Genomic DNA, 18,301 nt, shown 5'->3' with positions numbered 1-18,301 from the left:
ACAAAGGCTTGCATTTGGCTGCTTCTAGATTTCTCGACCTAAAAGAAGATTCAACATAAACAATATTGATTGAGGGGAAATCCCTTGTCGAGACTCATCCACTGAAAGTCCAGTGCAAATCATAATAACCTTAGGGATTATCAGAGAGGAGGTTATCAGCGATTCGCATACTGAAAAGTCGTATTAATTTCAGTCAGTTCTGTGCCTCGCAGCTGAATAGAAGCTCCAACATGTGGTCCGTGCCAGTCTGGTTGCTCATTGCAACCATCATCTCAAAAAGTATGGTCAATAGCGCAACGGAGGTAAGATGCACTTCGGTTCGGTAGCTTTGAAATATTCGAAATTGTGCTGATATTGTTTTCGATTCTTTAAACATCTCCACACAAAGGTTCGTGTTGGTTTGAAGGAGTGTAGGAACGGTAACCGGGTCTGTGTTGCGATGGACGATTGTCAGATTCGTGTCACGTATTCGGCTACCGACGGCTGCCCATCGGATAAGACCGAGTGTTGTCCGAAGGAAAACGTTCTAATTGATTATTACATTCTGCCCAAAACAAAATCTACGTATGCTACAACTCATCCAACAAAGCCACACGAAGCTCAACCATCTGAACATAACGCATCTTGGCTGGCAATAATTTTTGATGGAAATAGGCGCCACTGTTGCCACGGAGCACTCATTAGTAATGGTTTCGTGCTGACATCTGGTACTTATTGGAATAAATGTAATTCTCAACCAAACTTATGGACTGTTCGACTTGGTTTACGACACTCAAACTCGTCAAACAGTTCGATAGATGTGAAAGTGCATAGTGGTGTAAAGCACTATGAATTTAATAGTAGAAACAGAAGCACCAATATTGCTGTGCTGCAACTGAATCAAACTATTAGCTTTAGCCAGCATATTAAGTAAATAAGTCCTGCAACGGAGCTGGAATCGATTGCCATCATCGACCACAATTTACTATACACAGGATGGGATGGTAGTTTTGCAAAAACATCAGCATCCAACGAACAGCCAGACATGTTGAAAATGATCGAACTGAAGCAAATTAATGAAACTTATTGTAGGTCCACGATATTGGCAAATCATGGAAAAACTACTTTGCCTAATGATAAATATTTTTGCGTTATGTCCAATAACGCCAGTGAGACTTGTGATTCGAATAGCAGTAGATGCATTGTGGAGGATCATAACTTGTTGTTTGCTGATGCGGGCGGGCCGGTGGTAGCTAAGATGCCTGACAATCGCTACGTTCTGTACGGTATAGTTGCAAGATACTACAATGACAATAAGGCTCATGTTCCTGCACTTGTCACGAATGTATTCGATTATAAATCGTGGATTGACGAGAAAGTAAACAATGAATCTAACGAGTAACATTGCTGGCTGAAACATTTTGTACCGTATTTCATGAATAACAATAAAAACGAATCAACAAGATTATTCTGCAAACGGAGGTACAGTTTTTACAGTCTTTTCACATCAGTTGATTTTGTTTAAAATACTGTCCAGTGTCAATAAATAGCATTCCAACATCATTCAATATTGTAAAGGGTTGGATTTTTCTAATGTAATTATAAATTATATAAAAACCACGAATGAAGCTTGAAGAGACCGGCGATAAGAATTATTGGTTACCGGTTTCGCTGTTTCGCATAAAACAGCATCACATAGTACCTTTTCTAGCATCAAACGGAGTTAAATTCAGATTCCACGAGCTCCATAATACGTTTAAGCCACATAAAAAGGGCCACTCAAATCCAACTGTACTTCTTATCAACGAAGAGGTTATCTCTGCTTCCTGCAAATCGTATGTGACGTCTTCTGAATCCGGAATCCCCCCGGGCAGCCTCAGTTTAGAAGGAAGCGTAATGGCGATAGGACGGTTCGAGGTGGTGCCGTTGATAGAACTGAGTTGCTTCGTGATCATAGCGTCAGTGTTTGGTGCACAGGCCGAGGTAATACATTGTTAAGACAATTACGACGACGGCGCTTACATTGTTAATTCTTTTAATCGGTGCAGCCAAAGAATCCTGTGAGAGTACAGGCGTGTAGAAATGGTGCAGGTGCGTGCGTGCCATCTACCAACTGCAGTGTTCCCACATTCCGGTTGCGTGATGATGGCTGTCCATCGTATCTGGTGTGCTGCCCGTTACCAACAATTATCCAGGTACATTTAAGTGTTGTGCCAGCAGTAAAGAACTCTCCAACTACTACCAACGAGCCAGATCATTCAAACCTGGATGAAGAAATAGTAACTGAAAGTATCATCGACGAGGAGAGTGTCACTGAGAAACAGAATCAACATCCTTTCGCTGCAACTGTGCATCCAACGATTCAACAGCAGCCCATCACCACCAAAAGCCCTCGTAGGAATGCTACTGATGAGTTAACTATACCAAATGAAACAGAAAATCATAAACATCGTATAATGCCTTGGGCAGCATTCATATTCTCTACGCACCATTGCTGCAATGGAGCCCTCATCAGCCGGAACGTAGTGTTGACCATTAGAAGCTGTTGGACAAAATGTAAAGGGAAATCAATAAACTGGACAGTTCGCCTCGGTGGATGGTACTCAACCTCTTCCGGGGTGTTTAATAACCAGTCTGTGTTCAAAACACGTGGATCTCTTAAACGCAAAGATAAACCCTCATTTAGAGGTAAACCTTTGGCGCTTTTACACCTGGACCGTGCTGTTGAGATTGACGACAGCATTCATCCAATAGACCTACCATTGGCTACCGATTCGTTCAACGGTGAGATCGTAAACATTATGTACACTGGGAAAGGAAATCTCATAAACCAAATGAGCACAATCAAGACAATCCAGCTGAAGGAGATGGAATGGAATCAATGTCAAGCAAGGAGCAAAACGAAATATGTCAAAAAATACTTATGTGCTGTACCTCAGGATCCCGAATATCCTACATGGCTGAGCAGGGGCAAACTCGGTTCGCCGGTAGTGGCTGAGGTTACCGGTGCCAGTGGCGGCCGTTTCGTACTTCTTGGTTTGATTGCGAAGAAAAAAGTCCTCGACGGGGCTACAGTGCTGGCAAAAGTGTCTTACTTTCGATCGTGGATAGATGAAGCACTGCTACACACGCGAGAATGATCGCCGCTCCAGGGCAATGCTACACAATGCAACAAGCGGAAGCAGATCACGATTGGTAGTGATGCTGCTTTTTGTATGACTCGCCGCTCCTACCTTATCATCTACAGGACTTTCACTACTACCAACGAATTAAAAATGAAATATTCTGTTAACGAGGCCATGCCCCTTTCAAAAACAGCTGATTCGATGACGCACGGGCGAGAATTCTCCTTTAGCTGATTATCGCTACATACTGCACTGTCCTGCTGCAATCGACTGTTGTAATTAGCAAAGGAGCGATAAACGAATGTTAGCGAATGCATTGTGTGTTCATATTTTTAAACATACCTCATTATTAAACATGTTTTTAATTATTAATGCGGTAAATGACTGCAATCACTCAATGGAACTATTCACCATAATTGGCTCGACGTTCCTAGTCAAAAAGCTGGTGGCTAGTATCAAAGCTATTGTTATGTTCAAATCAAAGATTAGTGTTTCGTTGGTTTTATGCAGCCATCTAATATTCATAGTTCTACGAAACTCAACGATTTTATGTTTAACAACCTCATAAAAAACTCGCATCGATGCTTATCAGGAGCGGTGACTCAAGTGCGATTGATTCATTGTCATAGCAAACAACCGTCAAAAAACGAACCAAACTCACGATCGTGGTTGTTACAGTCTGAGTATTGGCTATGTGGCGACGGCGACACGTCTAATCTCGGCAGATGTTTCACAATGAAGAATCAATGCCAAACCTTTGATAAGACCCCAGAATATTCTCAACAGAGAACACACGGCACGAGACTGCGTCAGAGGTCAGGCACACCCTGTTGTTGATTTTACCATACAGGAAGCAAGACAGACGGCACCCCGTGCCAGTATCCAAACATTGCCAACATTACCATTCGAATGATAAACCCAAGCAAACAAACAAACCCTACAACAGGGCGTGTGTTCAGACCAACGTGACATAAGGGTTATAGGGTAGTGGAGCCTTCGACTGAACGCGAAGCACCTTAACTTGAAGTTGGAGTTTAGTTGAAATCGTGGCTCCATGACGAGAGGATGTTTTAAAATGTTGGCCGCACTGGCAGTCCTCTTCTCTGTCTGCGCCCTCACAGCAGCAATTGACAGTGAAAGCGTCCAAGTGGAGACATTACAGCGGTCCACAGAACCACGCTCGGCCAAAACCCCTTGGATGGCAACCATTTTTGTGCTCTCGGCCAACGGAACCAGTCGGCACTGTTGCAATGGAGCCGTCATCTCCGAGCAGACCGTACTGACGACAGCGAGCTGTCTACTGCACTGCGGTAACGCAACGGATCGTTGGCGAGTTCGACTGGGCGTGTGGGATCACGACGTCCCAGTGGCCGCACACCAACCGGAGATCTATCGTGTGCGCAACTTCAAACAACACAAAGACTTCCAACCGTATACGAGGCTGATGAACATAGCGGTACTGGAGCTGGACGGAGTGGTACAGAGTGGTCCCAACATTCAGCACGCCTGCCTTCCGGAGGAAGAGGATTCGATCGGTAAGCGACAGCGGAATCTGCTCTACACTGGCTGGGGTGCAAGCTTTGTGGCAGAGCGGCCCAGTTGTGCCGAGAATACCCTCAAGACGTCCCAGCTGCAGACCATCACCAAGCGCTCCTGTTTGGAGCGACTGAGAACGGTTCAAGTGGATGCTGTGCTACAACGAGGTGCGGCGTGTGTTGTGGCCAAGGATCATGATTGGTTGTGCCGGGGGAAAGCCGGTGCACCGGTCGTGGCTGAACTGCCCGGTGATGCTGGCTGTCGGTACATTCTGTACGGATTGGTCTCGAGGAACTACGGGTGTCTGGAACTGGACGCGCCAACTGTGGTCACGAAGGTCGCCCATTTTCGACGGTGGATTGACGCTACGCTGGCGCGTCTGATTGCCCGGAATCGCCGGAATTTTCTCAGGAAAAATCAAAACCATAAGCGTAAGCGAGTTTGAGCATCGCGTGTCTTCGAGTGTCATTGAGACAGTCGAGGTGCGCCAGATAAGGAAACGACCGGGCAGCGAGTGCATCACTCGTGGAACAGTTCCCGGTTGGTGCAAGGGAGTTTTGAAGAAGAACTATATTTTAACAGGTGACGTAACAGTGATGACTCACTCTGCAGAGTCTCTATCAATGGAGTTTCATAACTACCTCGCGCAGTAGATACTAAAAGAGCTATCTCGAATCATAAAAGAAATCTCTGCATCAGGCTTCGATTCATCGTTAGCTGCTGTTGAAATGAACGACTCGGTGTACAAAAGAATCTAAAGTAAATGAATATATCGTACCATTTTGGTTCATGTTTCTTTTACATAATCGATGACAATGTTCCTATATTTTGTGGAAAACTTTTGGCACTGCTTCGAAATAGGATAAAATTAGGTTAGAAACTTCTTGTCTTTGGTATTTAGGAGAATAAATTTTCTAGTATCCTTTACCAGCATAATACTGACTTTTGAATTTCTGGTATCAGCACAATGCTTCTTCTATTTTGTAGCAATGCTAAGCCCAACCTAGCAAACATGCCAGAACGGTGATCGATGGCCATGTGTTCGTCCCTTCGCTCCGCTAGGAATTGAACATTCAACTCAAACAACATTGCCTAACCGAAGCATGTTACGCTTCACCACTTCCTGCACCTCAGTAACGCGGAATAGGTATCGAACGAGCTCAACGAGAACGGCAGCAATTGGTTGTGTCATAGAGGAGAACGGTGCGGTTCCCACTGGACCACCGCGAGATCAATAACATTTCAATTTCTCATCGAACATCAACCACGAGTGGAGGCGGTCGTCGCTGTAATTCGGTCAACTGGTGCATGAGCATATTCGTTCGTTCCTGCAATCGAACAGCCCGAACATTATCTATTTATTATTGGCCAATTGGCGGACCATCAATTATCCAGCCGGTGTTCAGGGTTTTTGGACCGCGAAACAACGTTCCTCTGGTCACCTGCATGGCATCGCAGTATGGCAATTGGTCAACCGAAAGTGTTTAGTTCGTTTTACATCCACGAAATGCTCGCTCCACCATGAAGTGGCTAACATTAATAATAGAAAACCTGTGGGCAAAGTTGTCCCAAATATACGCTGTTCGATAAAGCATTTGAAGCATAAAATTGGGCGCGGTTGCATTACGTTCCAGGGAATCATTCGAATCGCTTTTGACGTTCTACACTTAATGAATTGCCATGCGACACCATAAATGAGCTAAATGTGTATCGCTACTATCGAAAATCATAAGCTACGCCAGCCCTGGGGAAGCTTTAGTCATCTATTCCGATGAGCAGGGCACATTTACCGCAGCACACAATGGCAACGGCTTCGAGTTAAGCAAATTCTAACATGAAATAGGCATTAGCAAAGGTAATGCGAGCGCATAATGGCCTTGCCAAGTGAATAGATACCATTTATTGCTCCATAGCTCGATGCTCCATAATTTCCTTTTCCCCTTTTTCCCTTAGGTTGGACATTGAAATGTAAATTAAATGACCTCACCGCAACCTCTCTCTCTCTCTTCCGCTCTCGTTGGCATAAAGTTTAATAAGCTGCTAATAATCTGCATGCGAGCCGATTCCGGGAAAACTCATAAAACCCTGGATCCTCTGGAAACAGTGGGGCACAAATGTGTCACCTTGCAACTGTGTGGTCGCGCTGTGGACCATTAGACTGGAGCACGGTCGAGCTGGGACCCTCAGAATCCAGCACCTTCTCATTATTGTAACTTTATGGAAGCACCGCACTGCTCCCACGGTCGCTGGCTACTCAAAAGGTGAACCAGATACCCGCCTGAACCACACCAAACCCACTCATCCGGTGGCGTCCGATCCACCACCGTTGTCCACCGATTACAAGGCGATTAAAAATTTCTCTTTTAATTGTTTTTACCCGCGTGTAAAGTAGGTTCGCGCGATGACCTGCTCGTATCCGCCCGTGTGCCCGTGTCCGGCGGCCACGGCAAGGATCCCTGGCGAAGGAAATTACATCCTTACCAGGAGCACCGGTCGGTGGGCAGATCTGGCCGGGATTTGCTTCAGATTTCTCGTGGGAGGAGGGTTTATGTTGTCGCAAAGCCGGCAGCGATGGGAAAATATGATGCGCCACAAAAACTCCCATTTGCAAAAGACAAACAAACAACGCCCGGTGGTGGAGAGAAGAAAAGGTAAAATGGGGAAAAAAAACCCTCACCCCCGGGCACGGGATGCTCGTCAAACGGTGGAGCCGGAAATTGGAATCTTTTATTTCGGTTTTAATTAGCAATGAATGCGGGGAAAGGACATAAGTGGCGTTTGACAAGGCACTCCAAGCGACCGGGCCGGGTTGTCAACCGTATCAGCGATAAGAACTGAGAAGTTGGAATGCTTTCGTTGCGGCATCTTGGTTTCGTTTCCTGCGTTCACCTTCCTTTGGGGGCAATGGAGCAAATCGGTCATTTGGAAAAGATTCCTGGTTTATTCTGGTGCGGGAAAGGGAAGGATTTCTACGGCTTTCCGGGGCACTGAATGGGATTTTAGGTTCTCTTACATAAGCTTTACAAGCTGTTCCTTGTAGGTATACGAAAATACAAATCATTATTTGTAATGTTTCCTCTCCTTTTTACTGTACAAAATGGTTCTGCTGATCACTTTAACTTTCTTACTATCCTTTTCTCTTTCCATCAAAACCCCCCGAAGGTAATGTCGATTAAAAATGCATCACCGACTCGCCACGTCGAGTACGCCCTTAAGTTGCGAGCAGATTTCGATGACGAAACGGAAACCTAACGCGGAACGCCATCATTCTGTCCTCCGTTTTTAAGCTGGCCTGTGTTTCTGATATCGCGACCTTAGAGGGAAGCCATCGTACCGAAGCGAAGGGCTAAGCTCCGCGGAAAATCGCACCCCCACCGGAAATGGACACGGAAGATGAATAATGATAATGAAGAGGGAACACTTGGCTTAACGAGGGTGCAGATGGGACGCGACTCTGATGGTGGCCTGGCCAAGTTGCTGGTTTGGAATCGAGAAATGAAAAGTAGGTTAAGAAGACTCTTGACTCTTGGTTGTCGCGTTGGTTCGTTGGAGAAAGGAAAAAGGACTCGAGAGCAGGATGAACATTCCGTAGTGATCGTGATGATTGAGGCGAATCGATTGATTCATGTGTCCTAGATTCTTTGCCTTGGAGGTGGCTTTGCATTACCAGATGCACCGCAGCATAGTATTTGCATCAATTGTTGTCATGGTATCGGATCCAGTGAACTAGATTCATCTCGTTGTACAATAAAGCTCCAGTAAACAATGTAACCTACATGCTACATGGCCGAACCGTAAATAAATAATGATTTCATTCAAAAATAGTTTCCTCAAAAAATGCTCCACTGGTTTGTTGGAGTATCCTACTCCTCGACGGTACTGCTTTTCAGTAACCTTTCAATCCGGAGAATTTAATTCATTTTGACAACCAAAGTCATGCCGTACAATAGGTGGTGGACGAGATGACTGGACGAACACAATAGCTACCAACCAGAGAATTATGTAATGCAACGAGGAACACACATCGGTCCGGATGATTACCGTACCGGGCGGCCGGTGTGAGCCTTTTTTGTTGTAAGCGGAAGCCCCGTTTCTGTAGAGTCGAGCGAGCACCCTGGTGCCCTGGCCTGGTGTATTCAACAATTTATTTTAATTGAAAAAGTTAACTTTTATCGTCAATTTTTAGTGCCAACCGCACCCTCTGCCCTACACCCGGGGACCATGTTACCCTCTGTCCGGAACATCATCCGGCACGGGTGCTCTGGCTTATGGAACGGACCGAGCCAATACAGGACCTCCAATCTGCATATACGTTTCACTCTGACTTAGTGTTCGCGTGGCCGTTTGGTGTGCTGGCCTTTTCGCTGGTTCCGTTCGTTCCACCACGTGTCCTTCAACCGTTCCGGGAAGTTAAACTTTTCAAATCTCGCTTGCCTTCTCCCTCACGCTCTCGCGGGAGGAATTCATTTTAATGGACTATTTCGTCCTGGGAAGCGCGATGCAATTTCGCCCATATTTTGTCCTCCTCCAGCTGGAAGACTTGTAGTCCTTGGTGAGGGTAACGCGCCTATGGAGTCGGAGCTTTTAAACCTTCCCCAATACCAGCTGTAACAGATCACAACCACCACGCGGCCATGGGTTTCACTTTTCCGTCTCGCGTCTTAATCTCTCAACGGGATGGGATCATTAAAAATTATGTTGGGCCATTTTGCGCGCGCGATATCCTTTCGCGTAGTGTGTTGGTTTGAAGAGTGTTTAATGTGTCTCATCATTTTGTGAACTGCAATGAGCTGGCAGCGTCACTGCAGCTCGCATAGTTTGATGATGGCCAGAGATGGTGCGGACACGTTTCTAGTTCGTTTCTGTCCGTGCTCCCTGCTGTGTCGGATTGAATGTTGTGCTAATGTTCCACCGTTTAACAGCTAGCTAGTCGGGATTTTCTTCGCTGTCTAATGTGTTTCAATTGCCGGCCATTGGGTTTCATTAGATCAGTATTGTAGTGGAGTTAATATGAAGATAGTAACCCCAACTATTGCTTTAAAGCGGTAAAAATCGATTGCTGGATAAATGGTGCTCGTCAGTTCAACACGCAGAGCACAGCTTGTTCCATTGCAATTAAACTAAAAGCTGTGCTGGAAAGAACTGTTCATGAAGTCGGACTCGGATTGAAAAAGATTTTATGAGTTCCAGTCAGCCATTAGTGTAGTTAGAATATTATTTGCAGTTCTCAACCAAACTTTTTCTCAACCATAAAAACAAATACTCAATTAAATCTCTGAAAACTATACGTTTAGCTAACTAGGTAGATAGAGTCATTTAGATTTTTTTATGCCAATTTAATGTGTAATCCAGGTCGATTCAGTTGATTATCATTGACTGCTGTTGAAGAACAACATTCTCAATTAGTTTTTTGATGCCAAATTGACTAAGAATTTTTCTAGGAATTGCTTGAAATTTAACATTTCATTAGATTGCACAAAGTAACTTCTTGCTATACGGCAACGATGTGTACCTTGAATCCATTCCTCATATAATGCGAGAACCTATGATTTTTCCTTGATTTATCCGCAGAATGCACCCCAGTGGTCTATTAGATGAAGCCTCACTCTAAACAAACACTACTGATAACGGCTGAACTATCATGCACAGCATGCATCAAACAACTAACAGCAGCTACCATTGCAATGATATTACCCAACTAATGGTCGTATAGGGCAACCAGCATGTCTCGGTTCACCCAGGAGAAACATTCGGTCAATAGGCAAATATTCAACAGAGAGCCATAAATTTGAGCCCCGAAGCGCTTCTAGCTACGCTACGATAATGGCTTCATCTCCCTTCCCAGGGTTTGTAAAATGTGATTCCTCTTGTGTAGCCACATGTTGCAACAACGTTGAACGTCTGCAAAAAGTAAGAGCAATTGACTGCAACCAATCACTGCGCACCCGGGCCATCTGCTCTGCTGTTGTAGCATCCTTCCCTTTGCCAATAATTTCTCTATTTCTCCTCTTCTCTCCTCGGGAGAAGCATGTGTGCGCATAGAGCAATATCGATCACCATCCAGCCCCCCCGGTTCAATTCGCAATTAACACTATCTAATTAGCCCAGCTCGATTGCTGGTTTCCGGCATGGATTGGGCTCGTTCAAACGACGACTCACAACCGGCACCTGGGTACGATAAGACCCTTCGTGTAGACTTTCGAGACGATTATCGTTGTGTCGATTGCTAACGGTGTGTATCTATGTGTGGTGGTTGTTTTCTTGACTCGATTTGCGATTGCCAAGCTCGTCCATTCCGGCTAAGTCCTGGTCCTAAGGGAGATCCGATAGTCTGCTCCATCGTTATCGGCAGTCAAGAACCACTTCTGAGACCATTCTCTCGTGTGTTTGCTGCCAGCCCTAAGCACCAAATACCGAGCATATAATGAGTACCGAACACAAGGAGAGCCACAAGATTGCGCCCTCGGAAAACTCCCTGGCAAGTGGTAAGCCGGGTCTAGGCGGAATGATAAAGCTCCCAATACAATGTCTTCATGTCGGATTCCTCGTGCACAAGGATCTTCTACGGTGCCAGGACGATTGGTAACGGCAGCTTTCTCCCCCTGGAATCGGCTCGGAATGTATAAAGTTAATAATCGCCAGCATTAACAGTTTGACCAGCGCTCGCACTTTCCTGCCGCATGCCCCGATGCTCGCACCGGAATCGTAGGATTGTCTCTAAGTCGAACCCACTTGTGATCAGATCGAGTCCGTTGTTCGGTTCCGAAACGAAGGTGTCCGGGTGCTCCATCTCACGGGTCTTTCTGCACTATCAATAATCGAAATCTTTGAATACCTCTCACAGCACCAGCTGCTGCTGCTGGAAGGTGGGACACATGTTTGCAAAAGTTGAACTCCAAACTTGGATTCTCTTCGGAACTTTCGCACATCAAGGGGATTGAGAAGGGAAAGATAAGATTTTCGTTCCAGTCCCGGTGGTCTCGATTCTCCGATGTCTCCTTGTCGATCGATTGGAAATGGAATGCCAACAGTCATCCAATTCTCTACTCTAGAGGACGTTATTGGTAGAGCACTGGGCCAGCAAAAGGGCAGATTAATTTTCGATAAATTTCTTCTCCAAAACCTATCGCTTCTATTCAGTTCCAGGGGAGGATGACAGAACCATATGCGTTCGTCTGTGTACGTTCGGTCCAGATGGTCAAACTGTCCGTTCGCCCGCCCGTTCCATGTCAGTGCAGCCCAAGGACACTAAATCCTGTAACCAATGAAGGGCGGCCCCCGATTGTGGTAGGTGATTGCAATTAACAGCAATTACCCATGTGCGTTTATTTATGGCTTTCGCCGCTTCGGATAAACAAACGGATTTTCCCTCGCACCGCACCGTTGCCCGCTGCTCATCTCACTCCCCTTCGCTGGGTCGTCGTTAGAAATGGTCTGCGACAACCGACATTCATCTACGAAGATACTGGAGGATGCCGTGGCCGGTTTGGGCAGGAAATTAATCGAATCGTATTAGAGATCGCCAGGCGGACAACGGGACCGCTCGACATCCGTCGGTCGTTCCCTTCCGTGTGTCCCTTTTTGCTGCCGTGCCAAATGGTGGAAAAGTTCGAAAAGGATACTCGACCCTTTGGATGAGCCACATGCGAACATGTGTCGTCGCAGTATGTGTTTTTGTGTATGTGTGGCTGGCTGGCTGGCAAGCTGGAGGATACGCATCAATTAAGGGGTCGTAGTGGGTCGTTCGTCGTAATCGTAGGTTTGCTCCGTATTTGCAGCAGCAGGTTCAGGCAGGGCTGACCTGTGAATTAATGGTATGGAAATGGCTACACCTCTCTATCATCAGTTATGGCTCCAGGAAAGGGCACAATTGAATCCTCGGAGCTCCCTGAAGTGGCTGCCGATTATGAGAGTGAATTATGATTTTTGTTTCGAGCGTCAATCGACCGTGCCCTCCACGCTAAAGTGCATCGAAAGATCCGTTAGCTTGGGGAGGACAGGAGTCAACGATAATCGGCGTAAGGCGATGCGATAACCACTCGGTAAGATTGGGTCCCTTTGGTTATAGCTAGAGAGTGCTTAAGAATATTAATCGATCCACGGTACGCTGGCGACAAATTATTTATTAGCATTGCGCTTGAGTGAGCAACTCGGTGCGATGCGTTGGAAGGATGCAAAAGCGAATGCGAACGCGCGTAGTAATGTTTCTGTCAATCGGGATATTTGCCATTAACAAAATTAATTTGCGCATGATCCATTAGCACGCGTAATGGGAATTTTTAATGGTCAAATGCGAATATTCATTTAGAGAAATTTTATTATCCATATTATACACCAAATGAATCATTTCAAGAATCAGGATCCTATTACTAATCGCATCAGAAATCGTTAATTAATGCCTTACCACCTTAATTTTATAAGTTGTATTAGGAAGCGAACAAAGTAATTCGTTGACGTGATGCCTAAAATGCTTTAGAAAATTTTTGTTATTAGATTTTGCTAATGCTAGATTAATTATCGGAAATATTTGTTGAATCATTTCTTTCGATCTCAATCTCCTTAACTTTGTGGGTATACCATTTGCCTTTTGCTTTGTTAAACATATTTTATAAGTTGTATCGTAAAAGTAAGCATCAGTCTAACACTTAATTTGTTAAGCACATTAACTATGCTGCAGTATTGTGTTTTTTTAAGTGGCGCTATGAATACAAAGGAAGCTTTACTTTTAAAACCGAAAAACCTCATTTGCAATGCACATCTACGAATAAAAACGTAAAATAAGATTAGAAAACATTACCACATACTCACCTTTTAAGCGTTCATTTCATCATTTATGCTGAGTTACAGATTCGTTACGTGTGCCTCCACATAATTTTTATTTATTTACTTACCTGCATTTAATTTAACTTAGTTGCGTAAGCATAACCATTATAGAAAGCGTTCAGCAATACGGTGTTCACTGTGCGTAAATAAAACGCTCTAGCTCTCGATGAAACGCAAGTTATCCACATTAAGAGCGGGTTTGCTTGAATATCTTCTCAGAGAAGAACATCAAAGAAGTGAATGAAGAAAAAAAACGTCGTTTCAAGACATCGATTGGGAAGCAGCACCATCTGAAGAAACAATCCATTAATGTATGCTGCATCAGCATGCAAAAGCAGACCCAACATCTGCGCAAACAAACGCACGAACTGCTTTGTCTTAAACATGCTTACACGAAAGATGAATGTCTCCCCCCCCCTCCCTTGTGGTAGGGGCAGGCGTTACTCATAATCTGCTTCGCCTCCCGTCCACCCCATCGACGGATTCTGTGCCAACCTTCTTCATGGCAGGGGGAAAAGCCAATTCCCTGTCGTGTCTGTGTTCTATGCCACCACCACCATCACCACCACCACGATCACCAGTCGATGCCAGCCGGCACCGCCGGAAGCCAGAAGCCGAAACGACAATTTAAAATAATGCAAACTTGCACCAGCATCAGCAAGATCCACCCGAAAAAAGGGGCTGTTGCCCTTCACAACATCTAGCAAGGCGTGCGTTATGCTTCATCTTCGATTCATGCTCCCAGTCGATCCAACTCTAACGACTTCCGGTCACAAAACGCCTGGGTATGCTGCTCCCAAAGCCGAGCCTCCTTACGGACAAGGGATGCGATGGGGGATGTTACATAAAAATGGCGAAACAACAGACACACGCTCCCGGGTGCCACATGGCTTTCATCGGTGTCTTGGAGCTACGATTTTTTTTTTGATAAATTCCTGTCTCGCCAGCTACTAGAAAACGGAAGCCGAAATCCGGATTTCTTGCAATCTTCCTCGTTCGCCGGCATTCAATTGCTGGAACGAGCGTCACGTGCTACCAGGCCAGCCCTCGTTGGTTCCGTGGTCTGTCTGGCGCAGCAATACACCAAGGGACGAAACGGTGACCGGACCGTAGCGAGAGAGAGCGAGCATATTTTATTTATCGGTCTCATATGCTGCTGCAGCCACTGGAAAACTTCATTCCTAAGCATTTTCGGGCGTCGCAGCCTTTGGGTGGGTAACAGATCGGTTTCACGTGCTCGCCCGTTCCGCACGGATCAGCGCCAAGCCACGTGGTGTAGCGACGACGTTTCTTCTCCCTCCTTGTTTTTACGACGAGCCACTATTTACGACCCCGCAGGAGCACGCGAGCCCGAGCTCCATCCATTTGTCCATCGATTGGTTTGCCCCGCTGTCTGTCTGGCAAAGGCAGGCTGGCTCGTCTTCTTTATCGTCTTCACCTTCTGTGTACGTTGTGTCTCCTTCCTGTTTAAGATGCGCCTGAGGCTCGTCCGTTACACTTTTGAATTCGAAATTGAGAAAAAGCGCCAACACTTGCATACTTTCTGGAATGATCATGTGAGGTTTTCGATGATCGATTTCGAAAATCTTCACGGGTACGAACTCCGTCGGAAAATAATTTTCTCGGAACGGCATATACGGAACATTTCTTAAGCTAGATTTATGATAAATTTTGGCATAAATGCTATGGGTTTTAAACAGTTTATGGATTGTCAAAGGAATTATTTGCAGCCTTTAGCAGCAAATACGCATTGAAGCAACTGTGAGACTTGTTTAAAATGCAAAATAAAACAGCTTCAAATTAAATTACACTGTAGAACTTCACAGAAATGATCGCCAAATTACCAGCAATCAACAAAAATGAGTATTCTCTTTAGCTTTACTGTCCTTACACTTTTAAATATCGCTAATAATAATTCATGTGTCACGACAATATTCTAATAGAACCACCTGTTTTTTTTAAACTCTATTCTTCTCTTCAAACTGTTAGGCAACTGTTCTTTAAGAAACACGCAATGTTTCTAAACCAATCGGTGCCAGCTACCTGGAAGAAATCGTGCCAGCTTTACACGTTCATCGGTTTACGCAACCAATAACCTGTTCGACGTTCGGGGCAGCCAGCATACTCCCCTTATCTATTTGCCCAGCAAAACGGTACGGTGTAAACTATGTTTACTGTAGCCTGTCGGCCTCCGCGAGGTGACTTCCCTTTTTTGTTTTCGGGCTTTCGATTTCCCATTTTCCAGCCCAGAATCGTCCACCGGCGTTCACTGCGGGTTCACTGGTTTTATTGTTATTTGTTTCCCGTGTCTACCGTGGCATTTGCATAGCCCCAAACCGGCGTGTACTTGTAGCCACTGCATTGCATTTATAGGTTGGTCTAACAGTAACCGAACCGAGGGAGATTTATTCCCTGGAATGCCAGACGGCAGGACTGCAGTTGTTCAAGGAATCGCAAGCGCAAGCGCTTCTTAACAAGCAGACAGGTTGTAGAAGTAAAACATTGTTTGTACTTCACTAAACTGTTGTTTAAATGCCAAAGGAACTTTCCACACCGAACGTCCCTTACTTTGTTAATCCATCGAATGACTTCCTCCTTCTCAAACCGGTACTCCAGAATGGCACAACGAGCAACAACGTCCTCCGTTCGATCCGCTTCCGTATCCGGGCTCGTTCACTCCCAACATCAGACCGTTGCTATTTTTCCCATTTTAATATTTATTAGTTCATTTGTTGTACATATTTTATTGCACCGGTATGTGGATGCGTTTGTGTGTAGTTTTTATTTATTTATCGAACCCAACCACCGTGGCAAAACCGTGGGGAAGCGTAGCACGCGTTCCGATCCAATTGAACGATGTTCGATTATACATCCTCCAACCGCTCCTGCCGCTCACTGGCATTTATTTTCCATTTCCCGCCCTGTCAATCTGCCAAGGCTTCCCTCTGTTTTACCGTCGGAAGTGGCACCTCACCCTATCGCGTGGAAAGGACGGTCGCATATGGTCGGCGTGGATGCGTGGTAGCAACGAACTCCGTCAAAAAAGGAACGCAGAAAAAAAACGAGAATGTAAAAATGATAAAATACGATGTCCAGGTGAAAAATCCGGTTCAACCAGATAAGGCCGGCCGGCCAGCCAGCTGCCCGTTCGTTCATCCGGGAAAATCCGCAAAAAAACCGACCCAAAAACCTGCACGCAACCTCGAATCGATAATTCACTCCGTTGTTGCTGTTGCTCCTCGCTGTGGGATGCACTCAGGATGAGTCTGCATGCATCACATGGATCCGGTGGGTCTCTGGTTGGCCGCCTGAGGTCCGGTACACGTGTTGCATAAGCCCAGGATAGGATCACGCAAGCATCTCGGGATTGTGACGACACTAGCGCGCCTTCGTGGCCACGTTGCATGTTTTATGAGATCGAGCACACCACCAACTGGTCCAAGAACGGAACGGATGACGGCCATTTTCGGCTCGCTCGGATCAAACCCCGGACCGTGAGCGATCCATGAGCTCCGCTTTATGCCGGAAATTCCCAGCAAGCGGATTTTGGGGAAAGTTTTCGCGAGATTACCGTGTAATCGTATTAATAGTAAAGTCGAAGAGTGCCGTCGGTGTAATGCCAACCACCGGCTGATATTCTCCATTGGGTCAGCGACAGTTACATTACCTTTTTCTGAGAGGCACAGGGTTTAGAATGGATTTCATATTTCATCCCAATCCGGATACAACCAGTGATCCGGGCTTGGTCGTTGGATTCCGAAGCGAGTCGGGGATTAGCGCCAGGGATCGGCTGCAGTTCGTGTGGAAAGCCGGATGATCGATATGAATAAATAAAGGACGGCGCGGCTGCAAAACGGCTGCAGCTACAACACTTTATAGTTCATTTGGTAGAAGGATGTTCTTGATGTTTTTGTTTTTTGTTCAATCCAAATCCGGGATTTGTTCGAGTGGCACTTGGTGCATGATGAACTTGTTGCAGCACATACGATTCGGTGAGGTTGAGCTTTGTACAGGTTATGTTTTGTGGATTATGGTTCCTACTTTTTACAAATCCTATCGCTGGTTAACCATCTGTTGACTGGCATGTTGGGGATTCATTTCAGATTGTAGCACTGCATTCGTTTGCTGATCCCCAAAAACACGAAATGTTCCAAAAGGTTCGAGATGCATAATACTTTATCAAAGCACATTGGAATTTGGAGCTATTGACCTATTGATTGAATATTGAGGAATTATGATGTATCTTTTAACTAAAGTGTCTAGTTAAATTTACGATTTCGTAAAAAAAAATCGTCCCAAATCAGTTTTTTTAGCTCGTTTCTGTTGCTTCTTCATATTTCTTCTTCACAAAAGGATTAAGACAACCAAATAACCTGTACAACCCTATAGATCGCACCAACATTACACGCTTGCTGACGTAAGTCGCCGTTCTCTTTCGTCAAGTCAAGTCCAACATCAAGTAGATGAACTGCTCCGGATGCTTAAGAGCTGTGGCAAATCCAAAACCAAAACGCTACCGACATGGTTTTATAGACCGTAAAAGAATCATTAACCAAGTCAGTACTCGCGGTCAACATTAAAAAGAGATTCCATAACCCAAATCCAAATCAATGCCTTCATTTCATTACTGCACCCCGATCTGCACCTCACCGTTCCACAAAACCGATCATCCGCACTGTAACTGTAAAGCGGCAGCGAACGACCGGATTGTCGCCTGGAACGCAATGCTACTGCTGCCAGGGCTGCTGCTCCATAAATAAAGCATAATCACGTAATCTTAAATTATCATTATCGCTAACCACCACCAAACGGTTTACCACAAGCCGCCACATGCAACA

At 45.4% G+C, this 18,301-nt stretch overlaps 2 protein-coding genes and 1 long non-coding RNA gene across 3 annotated transcripts; all 3 read left to right on the top strand.

The window, feature by feature from the left end:
* Positions 1-204: 204 nt before the first annotated feature.
* Positions 205-1,458, top strand: LOC126577130 (uncharacterized). Its single transcript, XR_007608321.1, has 2 exons — positions 205-302; positions 389-1,458. It is a non-coding gene; the product is annotated as an uncharacterized LOC126577130 (long non-coding RNA).
* Positions 1,459-1,849: 391 nt separating this feature from the next.
* On the top strand, positions 1,850-8,424 carry LOC126577129 (uncharacterized). The gene is made up of 3 exons (XM_050238553.1): positions 1,850-1,962; positions 2,028-2,174; positions 7,803-8,424. The coding sequence occupies exons 1-3, from the start codon at positions 1,876-1,878 to the stop codon at positions 7,890-7,892; spliced, it is 324 nt and encodes a 107-aa protein (XP_050094510.1). The 5' UTR covers positions 1,850-1,875; the 3' UTR covers positions 7,893-8,424.
* On the top strand, positions 3,125-5,576 carry LOC126577127 (phenoloxidase-activating factor 2-like). The gene has a single exon (XM_050238552.1). It carries the CDS (start codon positions 4,159-4,161, stop codon positions 5,083-5,085), a length of 927 nt encoding a protein of 308 aa, XP_050094509.1. The 5' UTR covers positions 3,125-4,158; the 3' UTR covers positions 5,086-5,576.
* Positions 8,425-18,301: the final 9,877 nt, after the last annotated feature.

The sequence above is a fragment of the Anopheles aquasalis genome, chromosome 3 (genome assembly GCF_943734665.1).
Source record: "Anopheles aquasalis chromosome 3, idAnoAquaMG_Q_19, whole genome shotgun sequence".
NCBI lineage: Eukaryota > Metazoa > Arthropoda > Insecta > Diptera > Culicidae > Anopheles > Anopheles aquasalis.
This window is presented reverse-complemented; position numbering and strand designations above follow the sequence as displayed.